General features: G+C 31.9%; 2 protein-coding genes across 3 annotated transcripts in view; both read right to left on the bottom strand.

The window, feature by feature from the left end:
• Positions 1 to 2,765: 2,765 nt before the first annotated feature.
• LOC18094966 (vicianin hydrolase) lies at positions 2,766 to 7,926 on the bottom strand. Its single transcript, XM_006369376.3, has 13 exons — positions 7,751 to 7,926; positions 7,501 to 7,570; positions 5,836 to 5,894; positions 5,676 to 5,751; positions 5,230 to 5,307; positions 5,054 to 5,141; positions 4,465 to 4,717; positions 4,241 to 4,356; positions 3,899 to 4,119; positions 3,773 to 3,804; positions 3,533 to 3,635; positions 3,332 to 3,434; positions 2,766 to 3,114 (listed from the first exon to the last, which is right to left on the bottom strand). Exons 1-13 carry the CDS (start codon positions 7,901 to 7,903, stop codon positions 2,946 to 2,948), a joined length of 1,521 nt encoding a protein of 506 aa, XP_006369438.2. The 5' UTR covers positions 7,904 to 7,926; the 3' UTR covers positions 2,766 to 2,945.
• Positions 7,927 to 14,812: 6,886 nt separating this feature from the next.
• LOC18094967 (vicianin hydrolase) overlaps positions 14,813 to 18,399 on the bottom strand; it is a 66,747-nt gene continuing 63,160 nt past the window's right edge. For both annotated transcript variants that reach the window (XM_052447630.1, XM_052447628.1), the window contains exons 3-13: positions 17,681 to 17,739; positions 17,493 to 17,568; positions 17,331 to 17,408; positions 17,158 to 17,245; positions 16,805 to 17,057; positions 16,511 to 16,629; positions 16,119 to 16,336; positions 15,982 to 16,013; positions 15,685 to 15,787; positions 15,458 to 15,566; positions 14,813 to 15,195 (exon numbers count right to left, since the gene is read on the bottom strand). In XM_052447630.1, coding sequence (XP_052303590.1) covers positions 15,027 to 15,195; positions 15,458 to 15,566; positions 15,685 to 15,787; positions 15,982 to 16,013; positions 16,119 to 16,336; positions 16,511 to 16,629; positions 16,805 to 17,057; positions 17,158 to 17,245; positions 17,331 to 17,408; positions 17,493 to 17,568; positions 17,681 to 17,739 — 1,304 coding nt within the window. In that variant the 3' untranslated portion in view covers positions 14,813 to 15,026. The remainder of the gene's footprint in view (positions 15,196 to 15,457; positions 15,567 to 15,684; positions 15,788 to 15,981; positions 16,014 to 16,118; positions 16,337 to 16,510; positions 16,630 to 16,804; positions 17,058 to 17,157; positions 17,246 to 17,330; positions 17,409 to 17,492; positions 17,569 to 17,680; positions 17,740 to 18,399) is intronic.

Consider the following 18,399-nt stretch of genomic DNA (forward strand, 5'->3'; position numbering starts at 1 on the left):
TGTGTCCAGCATATAAAACTGAGGTTCCTAGCTAGGTTTCTTATCCAATTAAAAGTCCCAGCTGCCTCGTTCCTAGTACAATAATATACTTCAGATTCTTGTTCCATATATTACTATCAGCTCCTAGTTCAATCAATCCTAATAAACATCGTCGGAGATGGTTGAAATTAGAAAGAAAGCTAGAGAGCAGTAGCAGTGTAATGTTTTGATCATATAGAGAGCTGGAGGATTCCTATCTTCGATCAAAGATAGACGAGAGGCTCAAAACATTCGGTTCAGTTTTTCTGATTGATTAACTGCAAAAAAACGCCGATAGACAAGCGGATAAGGCCAGTCTTACAAAGGCATAGGGGATAAATTAACGGGAAAAAAAGCTAAAAAAGAAGATACCAGTTAGGATAAAAACATGGTTTTGTTATTTTCACATCAAAATCATCTTAAAAGACCATAAAAATCATCTTCATTCCAAGTGCACTAAATAAAAGCACCCAGATTTCAAGGTATTCCAGCATAATACTCAACAAGTTACCGTAAGGGATGATGATATTGAAATTAAGATCAAGCTGCAGAACCTTTGGGCCTTAAGCATTCATTTTGAAAATACCGTAAGGGAATAGCCATACCCTAACTGAACGGCCCAAAATGAACTGATCAATCTACCATACAGATCCTCAATTTTAGTCTCCCAGCCATAGCTTCTGTTTTTTTTTCCTCGGTCATTAGCATCTTAGTTATATAACCCAACTTGATTTAAAACCATGTTCATGAGTTGAGTGCATTGATTATTAGGTCCAATAAATCAATCTAGTATATGCTTTTATTTAAAAAAAACCATAACAATATTATTTTACTTTAAAAAATTAATTTAAAATAAAAATTAAATCAGCCAAACTCTACGAGAATCATGATCTATTATGATGTCGCTTGTTTTGGTGGATGATCATATCTTAAAAAAATAAATTTATTTTGTTTTAAATTATTTTTTTAGATTGTTTTAATATGTTAATATTAAAAATAATAATAAAAAATATTATTTTATATATTTTCAAATAAATAACACTTCAAAATATAAATAAGCGAGCCAAATTCTAATTATGATTAGCAGCCGTTGGCTTCCAAGACAAGCACTTAACTACCGACACAAACCTCACGAAACAACTCCAGGATTTCCTCAGGCTCAACCATGGGCCTAATATAATATTCAAAGTCATTTCTTTCTTGATTTAAAGTTCAAACCATTGAAGAGATGAGGAAACTATTGGAGGTAAGCCCACTCCTTATCAAAGTTTCTGAAATTTTCCAAAATGCCCAGTAGATAGGAGAGATATAGCTTTCGCGGCCTGATTCCATCAATTGTGGGCTAAAAAAAAAGGGACCATTTGTGTAGTTATGCGTTTCCTTTTATGAAAAAGACCATTTACGTGGTGATGCGGTTTCATTGTCTTTAGAGTTTAAGTAATGGTTAAGTGATCCAGGTTATGCTGCTGGTGGAGCAAACGCTTATCTTTACATCGTTAAAAAAATAAAATTTTGGTTAATCTATCAAATTAATGATTTGAGTCATTAGATTTATAAACTTTTTTTTTAGATCATTCCTGGTAATAAATTCAGATGAAAGATAATAAAACCAATCATTGCATTGTCTGCCAAAAAAAAGTGGAAAAATCCTTAGTTTAATTAATTTATTTTTTACTCTTTGCAGATTCATGATTGAGCAAACCGCTAATCACATGAAATTCTTTAAAGTAATTGCTGGGATCCTCACTTACAAGGCCACAAAAAAAAATAAATAGAAAATAAATCAAACCGGATTTTAACTTCAAAGCTACATTAATATTTAAAGATTCAATGCGTAAAGACTGGTGGTTCATGTTGGGAGTTGATAACTCCCTTAATATCCTTCGTTTTACCATGTTTTTTGTTTTTGGCATTTCCACTTCTAGTTCTTTTTTAGAATTTGCACTCAGATTTGATGAGCTTGATGAGTTATTTTCTTATCTTGTGGTCTTTTTATTTGTCTTAGTTATTCTTTCAATTTTAGGATCGAATACCAGTGCACCTGTATGGAAAGATCTTAGCATAAAGAAGTTCACTATTGAAGAAAAATTAAATAAAAACTTCTTTGGCAACGGTGCCAAAATTTGGTAGGTCGTTGGAATCTTCAAAATATAATTCTGACTTTAGTATCATAAACAAAATAAATTCATAGTATGATAATGAAAACAAGGTCGAACCCAATGCAAAATTTGTTTAATCTTCCTACAATATACTGAAATAAAAAAGAACGGGGGATTGAATAACAAAATTAAAGAAACAAAATTCTAAAAATAAAAATAATAAATTTATATGTCGTTATCTCAATTTAAAGGTCTAGACATCCATTTCTATAAATCTGTTAATTATCAAAGTAAAATAAATATCATTTCAATTCAAATAAATAAATTCAATGTCTCTTAAACCTAAGAGGAATCGATGAGATTATGAGTAAATTAATTAGATTAAGCTATCTGATTAATTTCTTACTATTAAGTAAATTTAATATTAAAAAATAATTTTAATTTACTTGATGGTAATCTTAGGAGGAAAGTTTGTAAAATTGACCACGTCTGCAAGCCCTTCAATATACTGTTCGTCTCTTTCTCTAATGATTTTGCTTTTGTGCAAGATTTGAATATGAAAATTTAGTTTTCCTACTTGCTTGTCCTATAGTCTTTTGTTTTTAGAGTAGCTTATCCTATAGTATTGTTTTCTAATTAAATACTATAAGAATAAAAGGAGAAGCAATTTACTAATTTGATTCTGCATACAAAAAAACAAGAATTTATTTTTTCTTGACGGAATACAATACAGAAAACCTTATTGAATGGAACGAATTCACGGTTGATTCTGATCTCCTCACGTTGCTCACTCACAAACATGATCTAGACAGCCAATTAATTAACGTTTTACTTTTTAAGCAAGAGCTGGAACCATCTAGCTGAACTTTTCAGATATCGTTTCAAATTATTCTTGAAATCAACGTAAGTCACACCGAAGCGAACAGTGTAGCCAGCATCCCATTCGAAGTCGTCCAAAAATGACCATATATAGTATGCCTTCACGTTAGCTCCCTTCCTGCATGCCAATGTTCAACCAATAGCTTAACATCCATCTTAACTACATCTTAATCCAGATATATCCAATAGTTTTTATACTAAGAAAGAAACTATAAAAAGTGTAAATTAGAAGGTCCATAATTCAGAAATTTTTTTATATGTTTTGCCCTAGAAATGACGTTCCAGGAATTAATGTACATGATAATTAAAATTAAGATGTTGAAATATATACTAACTGGATAGCTTTCAAAAGATATGAGAGGTGGGCACTGTGGTATCTTATTCTCCAACTATCCTTGAGGGCAAAGGCAATCGGTCGCGACGCATTTTCAGCAATTCCTGCCAAGAAGAACACATTAGTCAGTCGTTGACAAAACCATGTTAGTTAGTTTAAATTATTGAAAAATAAAAAATAAAATAGCAGCTGCATGTCTTACCATTTTCAGTAATAAAAACTGGTGGATTTTTGTAATTATATTTGATGTACAGCAGAACATCTTGTATTCCCCTCGGGTAGACGTAAAGCCAGTTCAAGTCAGTCTGCAGCACATCATTTACACCATAATTAATCTTCTTATTAATTAGATTCTGTAAGGCAGTGAATGATTCAAAATCCTTTGCCCTTAATCTCTATATATTCGGAAATCTAAAAAAAATAAACAAATAAAAAACCGTACCGGTGTGCCGATGGGAACTCCATTTTTCTCAGCTGTGATGACAAAAACATATTTGTGAGATAAATTAATATATATATTTCGTCAAATAAACCCTAATTAAAACAAGGCACAGAAAATTGAGCATACTAGTTTGACTGACACGCCTATCGTCAGTATAACTAAGGTTAGCCCCGGTAGCTTTCAAAGGAATGCTTTCTGCATAATTTGTTGTATAGTAGTTTAAGCCAAGAAAATCGAGGGATCCTTTTAGCATTGCAGACTGTTCTTTGGTAAATTTGGGCAGTCGATTTCCAACCAAAGATCTCATGCTATCGGGGTAATCACCAAATGTAATTGGATGTGCAAACCTATAAAGTATAAAAATGAAATTGATCAATATCAATAATATGATGTTTTAGGCACTAATTCATTAATCATCATTAAAGAAAAGAATTCGAAATTCTACTGAGTCGTTAAGTATTAAATTACCATCCAAACATGAAATCCAAAGCTCTGGAAACAGCTATGCGGTCAGCAGTTGTATTAAATTTTGGTACGAACCAATGGCTTACGATTGTAATTCCAATTTGCCCCTTTTGAATAGCCTGCACAAAATCCAAGCAAGCTCATTGAAACTTTGAGTACTAAACGCTTTAATAGTTCTTAAATGTTAAAAGATAAAGCTTAGTTCAATAATTTTGAAGGATACAAACCTGGTACTTGTCCTTGTATACTTTAACGGCAGCTCCATGGCTAAGAATCATGTTGTGGGCAGCAACATAGGGCTCGACGGCAGAGTTGCCCCCAGGGCAGTTTCCAAGAGTTTTAGAACATCGACCGGGTGCAAAGGAACCGAAAGTGTAACCATTAATAGCCAGCCCATTTGGTTCGTTCATTGTTATCCAATATTTCACTCGATCACCAAATGTTTTGAAGCAAAAGTCTGCATACTCTGCAAAATCATCTCTGCTCAAAAAATTTGAAAGTTAGTAATAACTTTAGGAAGTTGTTTTTGTGGGAATTCATTCTCTGATCAAAATCATCTTTGCTTTGTCTTTTTTGTGGTAAAGACACGGAAAAGGTTACTCATCTTTTTCTAATTGTTATATATATTGTTTGAAAATTGTGCAACTATTTTGTTAAATAGTTGAACTTGTAGTGTGTATATCGAACATCATATATGAATTGTAGATTATTGATCAACTATGAGTTCATTTATTTATATAAACACAATATTTTTTTTCACTATTGAATGATGCTGCAAGATTTTTCACTAATATATGGATCTAACAACACACGTACACTATCTTGGAGCTTAGGAATCCACCGTACTCATCATAGAGACTTTGTGGAGGATCATAATGGAGTAACGTCACAAGGGGTTTTATACCTGCTCATATTAGTAAAAAGTAAATAAAAATACACACACACTGATTTTATAGAGAGAATTAGAAAAACAATATAGATGGGAATTTGACCATTGTGAAGAAGCTCGTTGATGACGTTGTTGTAGAACTTAACACCCAGTGGGTTCACTCCTCGACTAACTTTTCCCTCTGAAAATAAAAGTGATATATGTTAGAGAATAATATAAATTATATTCTGGGATCTCACCTAACAACTTAAGCTATTGGATTGATATGGTTCTTTGATATAATATCAGAGTCTTGATGGCCAAACCGTCATGAGTTCGAATTAATCTCACCATCCCCATTTATTTAATAAAAATTAAGTATAAGATAATGTGGACAAAAGACTTTCACTTAAGGGGGTGTGTTAGAGAATAATATAAATCATATCCTGAAACTTTACCTAACAATTTAAACTATTGAGTTGAGATGATTCTTTGACAATACATAATATTAGATTTCACTCGTGAAGAGGAAAATGTAATTAATAGGGAAAAGAGACTTGGAAATCTCACTCGGCAATATTCTGCTCCAAGAAAAGGAAAGTCTGAAGGTATCCAAGCCAACACGTTTCATCAATTTTATGTCATCCTGTAACATTTCAATCAAATTTGGTTAAGGTTAAGCAAAGAATATAGCAATTTGTTGTTTAATATAAATAGTGACCGGGAACACCTTGAACTTGTGATAAAAATCACTTGCTACATCTCCATTGCTGCGATCCCAAATCTTTTCTGTCAATCAACCATAGAATTATTAAGAACATAGATAATAACAATAATATTATATTAAAACCAATGACTTATTAGTCGGATTACTCGATTAAAAAAAAAAAATTCCTAACAATCTATATTTTTTTCTGTTTTTTGGAAACAATATCTGTTTTTTACTCAACTAACATACTAGCAGAATTCAGCAATTTTGACCCAGTCTTTTGTAAATTCTGTCTTAACACTAAATAAAATAACGCTTCACTATTTTTTTCAAATAGATTAAGAGTTTGTTTGTTTTTGTATTTTAAAAATATTTTTTTTAAATTTGCTTTAAATTAATATTTTTAGGTGTTTTTAGATCGTTTTGATGTACTGATATAAAAAATAATTTTTTTAAAAATAAAAATACTTATTTTAATGCATTTTCGAGTAAAAAATACTTTGAAAAGTATCCATTACTACACTCACAAACACACTCTAAATATATTTTTAATATAATCTAAGATTTTATGGGAAAATGAAAAATCTATCCCTCTACTAAAACTCCTATCTTAATTTTGTAAATGAAAAAAAAAAAGAGAAAAAAAGGTTTCTCAATTGAGAACTAAAACATCCTTCATTTTTTATGGATTGGGTGCCAAATCTATTATAATCTGTAACGCCACAAACTCGGAAAAGGGGCTTGGTGTACGACCGAACAATTTTTGGGTTTCAAAATACAATACCGAGTTGGATCTGATATCCTCACCGTAAAAAAAAATAAAAAATAAAATTGCTGCACATTGATGCATATAGAGATGGAATTATTACATTAATATTTTTTTTCTTATTCATTCATCTTAAAATCTTGAAATATGGAATATAGAGATGTTACTGTATATTAATGGGATTTTATGCTACACAATAAAGAGTAATCCTTCTCTGTTGCATGTATATAATGAGAAAACAGCAACCATTAAAACCCAACGTTTAAATAGTATATAGACAAATTAAATGGAGAAAAAATAGAAAAAAGAAAAAGGGTAAGGAATGACTGTAGAACAGAAGGGGGATAAAAAATTATAAATCAGCACTTGATCTAAAGATTTTGGGGCAAAAAAAGAAAAGGGTAAGGAATGACTGTAGAACAGAAGGGGGATAAAAAATTATAAATCAGCACTTGATCTAAAGATTTTGGGGCACAAGATCCGAGTATTTAAATAATAAAAGATCATATTATTTATGTATTTATTTTCTTGTATGTTTTGCTTCAAACATGGTTCATAAATATAAACTGTTAACAATAAGAAAAAAATACATAGAGGCTATATACACACACACACACACACACTTCCACATTGTAGGAGAAGGAATTTAACCAAGCTTAAAATTATTTATATATCTCGATAGGACATTTAATGAAAAATAAACAAATTATCTAACTTCAGTCAAATAAAGTTTTATTTATTTATTTTTAACCTTGAGCAAAGATTTGAAAAAATAAATAAATATTTGAACATTTGAACTACATTATTATCAACTATACATAAAAAAATTAAAGAATAAAAATAAGACGAAGAAGAATATTTGAAGTACATTATTATATACGAAAAAAAGATCACCATGCATTAACATCACAGTCACAAACCTGGATGTTCCCTCGTGAATTTATCCCATATGCTAAATCCCCTTCCGTCAATCAGTGCTGCTCCTTCAATCTGTGTGAATTAAAGAAAATAATTATGAACATTCAAAATGGAGTTCACTACAAAATTTGTTCATGTTTTCTAGTTTCACTCTTTTTATTTTTTGTAAAGCCTGATAGAAGATTTTTTTTTCATAACACTAATTGTTATTCAGGGAAAATTCTTGTGAGAAAAAAATTATTGGACTTAAACCTGATAGGCAGCAGATCCAGCTCCGAACAAAAAACCAGGTGGGAAACTGCTTCGGCTAAATGGCACAAGAGGGCTTGGTTTTGCACCATGGGTGGTTGCTACCAAGCAAATTAATGCCAGGAACAAAACTAGTAAAGGACCTCTAATTGCCATTGCTGACTTTACTGATCAACAATGCCTCTACACTGCCCAATTTATTGAATTGATGGAGATAGTCAAATCATAATTAAATGTACAACTAATTTATTTTAAAATCCATAAAATCTTGTACAATTTCCAGAACATATCTAGCTGTTTAGACTTCTATTCTAAATTCACACGTGCGACATGCATCTTGTTTCATATATTATTTTAAATCCTTTCTCGATATGGATGTCATATTATGTAATAGAATACGACTAGCTGTTTAGACTTCTATTCTAAAATCTTTTCTTGGCAATTTGGTCTATCTTTTACGATATTCTTGTCTACTACTAGCATTTTTTTTTTGTTTCACAGATCGTGACCAGCAAGACAAATCGGTTAATTTTATAACAAAACTAGACAAAGCATTAATAGTCCATGATTTTCAAATCTTTTTTCGTTTTCATTTACTTTCTTATAAATGCTATCACACTTCGCATAACCAAGAAAATTGTTTGCTATCACCGAATTTAAAGAATCTATAGCGAGAATCATTAACGAAACTGAGTATCAGGAGGGAAATGTCATCCTTAATTTTTTGTAGTTCCAATTTTAGTATTACTTCTGATCTCTCTCTCTCTCTCTCTCTCTCTCTCTCTCTTGTTGTTGGCGTGAGCTATTCTGATATATACAAGATGCATGCCTGCACGCTGCCGCGAGTTTATAAAACAAATATATTTAATAGTGTTATAATTGTGAACCAACGCTAGATAAGTAATAGAAACTAAATGTATGATGGAGCCAATATTTCATGACGGAAAAAAAAAGTTGTGTTCGTGATAAAAAACTTAGAGACTGAACAAAATGATTTGTAGTAATTCACAGTGTTTTGGAAGGAAAGATATAGCGCTTTCGCCCTATGATTTAGCTTTTCTGTTAATAAAAAGCAAAAAAAATTACAAAGCTAAATTCTCTACCAACGTAATATTAAAAAAAAACAAAGATAATTTTGGAAGGAAAAAAACCGATGAGGAAAAACGTTGTAGAAAATGACAAAGTTTTGTGAGGAAAACTACAGTGCTTTCCCCAATAAAATAAAATAAAAAACCATTTAGAGAAATACTATAGCAATCCATAGTATTGTGTAAGAAAAACTACAACGCTTTCCCTATATGATTTAGCTTTATTGTAATTATAATTCTTAACCAACTCAATATTAAAAAAAAATCGACAAAGATAATTTTGGAAAAAATCATAAAACAATCATATGGAAAAACACTGCAATAATTCACAGTGTTTTAAAGAAAAAAAACTACAAAGCTAAATTCTTAATCAGCTCAATATTAAAAAAATCATAAAATAATTCACAGTGTTTTAAAGAAAAAAACTACAAAGCTAAATTCTTAATCAGCTCAATATTAAAAAAATCAAATCGACAGAGACAATTTTAGAAAAAAAAAAACATCAAAAAAAAGAAAAAGAAATCATGTTGGAAACATTGTAGCAATTCACAGTGTTTTGTGATGAAAGCTACAGTGCTTCCCCACATGATTTAGCCTTATTTGTAATGACTTGTAATTGTAATTCTCAACAATATTTTGTGAGGAAAGCTACAGTGCTTTCCCCATATGATTAAGCTTTATTACAAAGCTAAACTCTCACCAACTCAATATTAAAAAAAAAATTGACGAAGATAATTTTAGAAAAAAAAAATTACAGAAAAAGAAAACACAAAAGAAACTGGAAAAAAACCATGTGAGGAAAAATTGTATCAATCCATAGTGTTTTGTGAGGAAAAACTTGTATTTACTTGTAATTGCAATTCTTAACCAGCTTAATATTTAAAAAATAAAATTGACAAAGATAATTTTAGGAAAAAACATAACAAAACAGAAAAACAATCATGTGGGAAAAAACACTGTAACAATCCATAGTAATTGAAAGAATATGGATCAAATTGGAAAAAAATAATACCATCAATTTAGATTGAAGGATGAAATTAAAAACCACTACAACATTGACAAAAGGGCTAAGAAAAAAATTAGAAATCAAAACAATGAGAATCAAATTGGAAAACATAATACCATCAATTTAGATTGAAGGATGAAATTAAAAACCACTACAACATTGACAAAAAGGCTAAAAAAAAATTAGAAATCAAAACAATGAGAATCAAATTGGAAAACATAATACCATCAATTTAGATTGAAGGATGAAATTAAAAACCACTACAACATTGACAAAAGGGCTAAAAAAATTAGAAATCAAAAGAATATGGATCAAATTGGAAACAAATAATATAGAACAAATTGAGACGGAAGGATGAAATTGAAAATAAATAAAACTTTTATAAAAGAGTCAAGAACAAAAAATAAAAATTAAAAGAACAAGGACTGAAGTTAAAATACCAACAACAAAGAGGGTTAAGCTGTAATTTTTGGGGGATAAGAGAGAAAAGAAGAAGAAAAACAAATGTCCACTAGCGACAAACCGGACCACCAAAGCCAACACATGCCACTCTAAATGGAAGAGGACACGATGACACTTTCAATGACACAACGAAATGACTTTTTCCATATAACATGCGCTGCCTAAAAGGCGCTTGCGCTTCCTTTGCACTTGAGAGTGTGAGAAAAACTACAACGCTTTCCCCATATGATTTAGCTTTATTGTAATTATAATTCTTAACCAACTCAATATTAAAAAAAAAAATCGACAAAGATAATTTTGGAAAAAATCATATGGGAAAACACTGCAACAATTCACAGTGTTTTAAAGAAAAAAAACTACAAAGCTAAATTCTTAATCAGCTCAATATTAAAAAAATCAAATCGACAGAGACAATTTTAGAAAAAAATAAAAAAAAACACCAAAAAAAAGGAAAAGAAATCATGTTGGAAACACTGTAGCAATTCACAGTGTTTTGTGATGAAAGCTACAGTGCTTCCCCACATGATTTAGCCTTATTTGTAATGACTTGTAATTGTAATTCTCAACAATATTTTATGAGGAAAGCTACAGTGCTTTCCCCATATGATTAAACTTTATTACAAAGCTAAACTCTCACCAACTCAATATTAAAAAAAAAATTGACGAAGATAATTTTAGAAAAAAAAAATTACAGAAAAAGAAAACACAAAAGAAACTGGAAAAAAACCATGTGAGGAAAAATTGTATCAATCCATAGTGTTTTGTGAGGAAAAACTTGTATTTACTTGTAATTGCAATTCTTAACCAGCTTAATATTTAAAAAATAAAATTGACAAAGATAATTTTAGGAAAAAACATAACAAAACAGAAAAACAATCATGTGGGAAAAAACACTGTAACAATCCATAGTAATTGAAAGAATATGGATCAAATTGGAAAAAAATAATACTATCAATTTAGATTGAAGGATGAAATTAAAAACCACTACAACATTGACAAAAGGGCTAAGAAAAAAATTAGAAATCAAACAATGAGAATCAAATTGGAAAACATAATACCATCAATTTAGATTGAAGGATGAAATAAAAAACCACTACAACATTGACAAAAGGGCTAAGAAAAAAAATTAGAAATCAAAAGAATATGGATCAAATTGGAAAAAAATAATATATAACAAATTGAGATGGAAGGATGAAATTGAAAATAAATAAAACTTCTATGAAAAAAAAAGTAAAATCAACAAAGATAATTTTAGAAAAAAAATAAATGAAAAAAATGAAAAAGAGGGAAGTTGGAAAAAAAGGAAAGTACTTTTGAAAAAAAAAAGAAAAAAAAGAAAAAAAGGAAAAGTTGAAAAAAAGAGAGAAAAAGTGAAAAAAAAAAAAACGTGAAAAAAAAAACGAAATGCAATGTGGATTAATGTTGTAATCCACAATGCATTTGGGTGTGCGGAAACCGTGATTTCCCCACACCATTTAATTGTATGTATAATGTTTAGAGTAATTATAAGGATTAGATTTGAGCGATTACATGAGTGTTGTTGCATGACGACTATATTTTCAGCCTAACACACACACACACACATATGTAATGGTATTAGAGAAGAGATCCTAAGATTCAATAGCATATTCGGTGCTCCTAAATTGCTGGCAAGAAAATCCAGAGGTGACTGGAAACCATGATGAATGCGAATGAGCTAGTGGAGCATGGGCAACATGAAAATTCAATGCTGCCATCTTAGAAGACTTAACGACTAAAATGACAAGAGTACACAACACTGGATAATCTTGAATTTGATAGGGGTGTAGACATCTTGATGCATATGCATTTATTTCCTTGCAGGCTGCTTTCCACTCTTATATCTATAAAGTTATAGGGAGCTTGAGGTTTTTGGTGTAGAACGACGAGATCAATGGCTAGACCCCATCCTATGATGGCCAAATAATACTCTAGAATACTCGCTATGTGCATGTGTATTGTATTGACACAAACATCATCTAGAAGGGTTTGGTGACCGTTAATGTTGAAAACCCCCCAGCATATTATTCTGCCCAAATTCCTCTGGATAGTATAGTTGTCTGTGAGCACTGGGTGCAACTTACTGCTGTGGAGCTGTAAGGAAGGGTATTGTTGCAGGTACCAAGATTTATTGAGATGACAAAGTCTGATTTGACTCTCGAGCTACCAATACAGCTTGAGTGAAGAGTTGCATTTAGTTGATAAATTGTTTAAAGTTTGGTTGGATATAAGTGTGTTGTGGCAAGGAGGTCTGTTACACGTCCTATTCCAGGAGTGTCTTGATTATCTATCATTGATGATGATTATAGATGTTAATAAAGCAATTATAGAAGATTAATTAATGACTCTTATCAAATTTCTCATAGGCGGTACTAAATGATGATGTTCCAAAATTCTATATGCTCTAGATTGAGGCTATTTGGTTTTTGAATAGTAGTTAATCACAAGTTCAAGTCAATATTCTCTTCTTTAAAGCTCACGAAGTAGATGATTGGTGGTTGAAAGCTTAACACCTGTAAAATATAGTCTTTTTTATGGGGTTTAGGTATCCTCTGATAATAAAGTCAGTAACTTTTAGTAAATGATTATATTAAATGCTAGAATGAGCTTTAAGTTATAAGAACAAGCATGTTTATTCTTGTTTTCGTATGGTAAATGCTCTAAGAATAAAAGTACAGATATTTAGAGAATAGAAATTATGAACCTTTTACTTGGATGATTCATGAGGTATTTATAATCCCTGAACCTTATCATTTTGATGGAGTGAAGGAGTTAGAGAGTTATTTTCTCCTGATGGTATTAATAGGGAATAAATATCTCTTACACGATATTAATAAAGAAAAAAATATCTCTTACACATCATTAATAAAATAAAAATTTAATAAGCTACTAGGAGAGTTTTTATATATCTATAGATATGGGAAAACAAATATTCCTGATATGAACATTTCCAATTAAACATCATGAGAATAAATAAATGGATCTTATAACCCATACATGTACCTATAATGATTTCTAAACTAATTAGGTTTAACACTAAACTAAGCACAAAAACAATAAATTTAACAGTTTATCAATCTCCCATCAACTTGAACTCATGACTAACCTAAAAATATTAGATTTAGACACAAGGCTCATCCACCTATGAACATTCCTCCGGCTGAGGCCAGGTTTTTCACACGCGCAAACGAGATTCATTAATAATCACTCCTTTGGAGAAAAATTAGCAAAGTCCACAGTGTACGAAAATAAAGGCTTACTAATTAGCCCGTCCTTTTGTGGACCTAGGCACGATTCTCCGAACATAATAGGGTGGGCTATTACCCTAATTAAAGCATGCCCTGACAAATTAAGAACGATGTTGAAAGATAATGCCCTTAAGACCTTTGGTATTTCGGTTCCCAGCTATCCAGACCCTGCAAAACAAACGAAAGATGGAAATATGATCAACAAGCAAGATAAGTATCTAGGCCAGCAAAATTGCCAACCTATGGTACTGTCCCACATCAGCATGTTTTATAAGCATTAAGACACTAGCGTGTCTCTATGAATATAGGAATAAAAGGATTGGATTGACTGGCAAACGAGTTTCTTAATTTCCTTCAATACTAAGTGCCATGTCCATGCTGTAGCAAGCCACTTGACAGAATCAACACGTCTTAGGAACGGATTTTTGAAATTTAGCCATGGCATATTGCCGTGTGTGCAGGTGGGGAGGTGTTTTATTACTAATGTTGGGCTCTTCGAAGCTAAAAGGGGCAATAACTCCGAAAGCCTTTAACTTGATTTTTGAAGCCCAAGTCTCGAAATTAAACACCAGATGCAACAATTTCTTCTCTCATTGTTTTCGAATATGATTGATAAACGATCTATCTACTCATTTCTCTATCAAGCAAGGATTGATTAAGGTGAGAAGGGTTTAATAGAATATAACTCCTGCTTAACAAAAGGATGGTAAGAGAAAACAAATTAAGAATTACAGTCGGGTATACAAACCCCAAGTAACTCTTGATGATGAAAGCCACCAAGTCCTACTGGAGGGGACTAAGAATAATTCACGCTACTAGAAGTGGACAGTTAGAAGTGGAGAGTAAATACCAAACAATTTGTTCTCTCTCTTTTTGAACTGAATATTGAATAAATTTAGGATGGGCTTGAGAGGAATAACTCTTAAACAGATTTAGGTTTTATAAAGTAGTATACAAAATCCTTCGAGGGAAATGGCCTATCCTTGTTTATATGGAAATCTTCTTGTTCACTAGTAAAATCATTCGAAGCAGATAAATGCAGGACGCAAGGGTGTACATGAGTTTGGGGGCCCTTTTAAGTACATCATCAATCGAGATTAGGCATAGTTTGCCACCAATAATTGATGTTTAGGCACAAAGAAAAGTCTGTTCGCAATAGAATTCTTTTCTGTTCAGATTTTTCCTAAAAACATTCAAATTGAGAAGTTTATAAAGCAAATGGAAATATAGGATTTCTCACATGTTGTAAAAGACAGAAGGATGACTTCTCTTTCTTTATTGAACAAGCCACGCCATAGAAAAAACATGGGAATTATTACAAGAAAACACAAGAGACGAGTGACAGATATCGTTCTCATATTGTACGGAAGATTCTCCTTGTCTAAACTTCTCTAATCACTCATAAAGCGACAAATTAAGATGACCGAGCTAGGGCTAACCAACTCAACCTCAACAACTTAGTGTAGGAGGAACATCTTGAACCAATAAGCCGAGTATTTCATATATCTCTTTAAATTGTTCTTGAAATCAATATAAATCATGCCAAAACGGACGGTATATCCAGCATCCCATTCAAAATCGTCCCAAAATGCCCATTGATAGTATCCCTTCACATTAGCTCCCTCCCTGCACCAAAAGGAAAACCATGACTAGTCTTCTTCAACATCAATGCTAGTGCCTAAGGGTTATTTTGGTGTAAATTGTGACTTCTCTTTCCAGAATTTTTCAAAAGAAAAAAAAAAGTTAATTTGTTTTGAATTTTTTAAAATAAAACCTTCCCTGGTGTACTCCAACCTAATTATTTTGTTTGATGTTTGGCAATTAATCATCTATTTTAATGTTTTTGAAAACAGAAAGCGATAACATATATCAGAGAATGAGGACTCACTTGATGGCTTTTGAAAGATATTGTAGATGGCTAGCTAAGTATCTTATTCTTAGCCCATCTTTCAGAGCTTCTTTAACTGGCAATGATGCATTATTTGCATCAGCAAGACCTGTAAATTAAGGAAGATTCAACAAAATATCAGCTCTGGATATTATTAAGAAAAAAATCCATAATAATAGACACTTGTCATAAAGTATTAAAGATGCACAACTGCTCTTAATTATTACCATTCTCAGTAATGTAAACCGGAGGGTTCTTGTACTTGTCCCTTACATACAGCATAAGGTCATAAATTCCCTTCGGATAGATGAATAGCCAATTCAAAGCTGTCTGTGAAACAATAACATAGAATTTCCTTAGCAAATAATTACGCCCAGTTCTTTTCGGACAAACTAATTAATGTGTAAAAATAGGAACATTTATATATAGAAGAAAATCCTTCCCATTTTGCTTTCATTTGGGCTCAGTGGAAGGTGATAGATTAATTATGATCATATGAAGCATAGAATTGGGAAAGAAAGTACCGGTGTTCCGATAGGATGTCCACCCTTGGAAGCTGGGGTAAAAAATTAAAATGACCCTTTAGAGTGTATTTATATATATTAAGGCTTAAAAGAAGAAAAACAATTAAATGAGAATAAATTTTATTTTTTTAGCTTACTTGAGAGAATGGTTTGGGAATCTCCAGTGTAACTAAAGTTGATTTTATTAGGAGCTGGATTGTTTGCTGCATAATTTGTAGTGTAGTAATTCACACCAAGAAAATCTATTGACCCTTTTACCAAAGCAGATTCCTCTTTAGTAAATTTGGGTAGTCGATGTCCCACTATAGCTTTCATGGTCTCAGGATAATCTCCGTAAGTAAGTGGATTCGCAAACCTGCACAGTTTTGTGACAATTAAGGTGTAACTGTTGCTATCATGATAGCCAAAATGTGATGCAACCGCCTAGGATTTTTAAGAAAAAGGGTAAGAGCACGTTATGATGAGCAGGCATCGAAAAATCACAGGGAGAGACTAACTAGCGAGATGAAAATTAGTGTCAAGAACTTACCAACCAAACAGAAAATCAAGTTCTCTATAGGCTGCTTTGATATCTTCCTCTGATTTTGGAGATTTTGGTATAAACCAGTTTGTCACTATAGTGATCCCAATTTTTCCCTTTTGAGAAACCTGCAATTAAAAATGTAATATCCCCTGAAGTTCACAGCCTTTTCTTGCATGGGCATCCCCTTTTTTTGTCAAGAAGTCTCACTTTTGCTTTGTTTAATTTATTTATAGTGCATCATGATTTATTATGAAATAATTATGGATTTCCTTACACGCAGCTCCAGGTATGCACGCAAACCTGATATTTCTCCCTGTACAATTTCACAGCAGCTGCATGTCCAAGAATCAAGTTATGGGCTACCATGTAGGGTTCGGTACCGGAGTTACCGAGCGTGCAGTTTCCGGCAAAGTTAGAGCAACGGCCTGGAGCGAAAGTACCGCCATTGTAGCCATTGTTGCTAAACGAGTATGGCTCATTAAATGTGCACCAGTGCTTCACTCGATCGCCAAATGTTTTGAAGCAAAATTCCGCATAGCCAAGGTAATCATCCCTAATACATTAATTTTACCAGTTAATTAAGTGATATGATTTTGAACATTATGACAATACTAATTAGATTAAAATTACATTCGCCTATATTGTTATCTTACACAGCTTTGGAGCTTAGGAATCCGGAATACTCATCGTCAAGTGCTTGTGGAAGATCCCAGTGAAACAATGTTACAAAAGGTGTTATGCCTGTGCATAATTAAACATTAATCAGAAACCAAAAGCAATCAATGGTAGAGCTTGGAGTACCGCAAGGTAGATATCGGATAATCACCATTAGCTAAGAGCTCATTGATGAGATTGTTGTAGAATCTGACACCCAGAGGGTTCACTCCTCCACTAATTTTTCCCTCTGAAAATGAAAGAAGAATCAATTATGAATATCATATGAACATAATTGTGATGCCGAAGAAATTGATTTGAGTGATTTTCGTACTCGGTAGCACTCTTGACCAAGAGATGGAGAACCTAAAAGAGTCCAAGCCAATTTTTTTCATCAATTGTATGTCCTCCTGTGACCATTTTATACTAAATATTAGTAAAACGGAATTTTTTTAGAATATATATGTATAAGTTTGCTATAAGATACGAAGATATACATGGTGGAAAATTGACTGGCCATACCTTATATCGATGATAAAAATCGATGGCTACATTTCCTGTGCTATGGTCCCAAATTTTCTCTGCAAGTTCATCATAATTTTTATTTTTAACCCAAGTTCAACCCAAAAATACAAACTAAAATCCAAATTTCATGATAATAAAAAATTAATCTTTCAAAGGATATTCAATAATGACATTCAATCATTGAAACTTTGACTAATTAAGATAGTAACAAGATTTTTCACACACACATGAATTCACCTCAAAAACATTGTTGTATGTCTCGGTAATATTGCATTGATTCTTTGATCAATTAGGTCCAAATACGATTTCTATTCATAGTTTTAAAACTTGGATTGCCCCATAAGTCAACTTAAGACCTGCCGATCCGAAATCCAGACCAATATATTCTGAAAAAAAATAAAAAATACAATTCAATCATTTTTACTTATCTTGATTTATTCACAGTAATTGTCTCAGTAATATAGTTTTTTTTTCCTACGAATCATTTGTACTTGTCTTGATTTATTCATAGTACTTGTTGCTTGAAAAGTCACAAGGTTCTGTTTTTTAATGGAAAACCAACTTCCATCAACAGCCAATGGACTTGCACCTTAATGGTACAATATCGAGGGGGGGGGGGGGTCTCGAGTTCAAAACCTCACCTTTGACAGCATTTGCTTATAATAATAATAATCACTCAAATACATTATTAAGATTCACCATGGTTTAACCCAACC

Source organism: Populus trichocarpa, chromosome 1 (assembly GCF_000002775.5).
Source record: "Populus trichocarpa isolate Nisqually-1 chromosome 1, P.trichocarpa_v4.1, whole genome shotgun sequence".
Lineage (NCBI taxonomy): Eukaryota > Viridiplantae > Streptophyta > Magnoliopsida > Malpighiales > Salicaceae > Populus > Populus trichocarpa.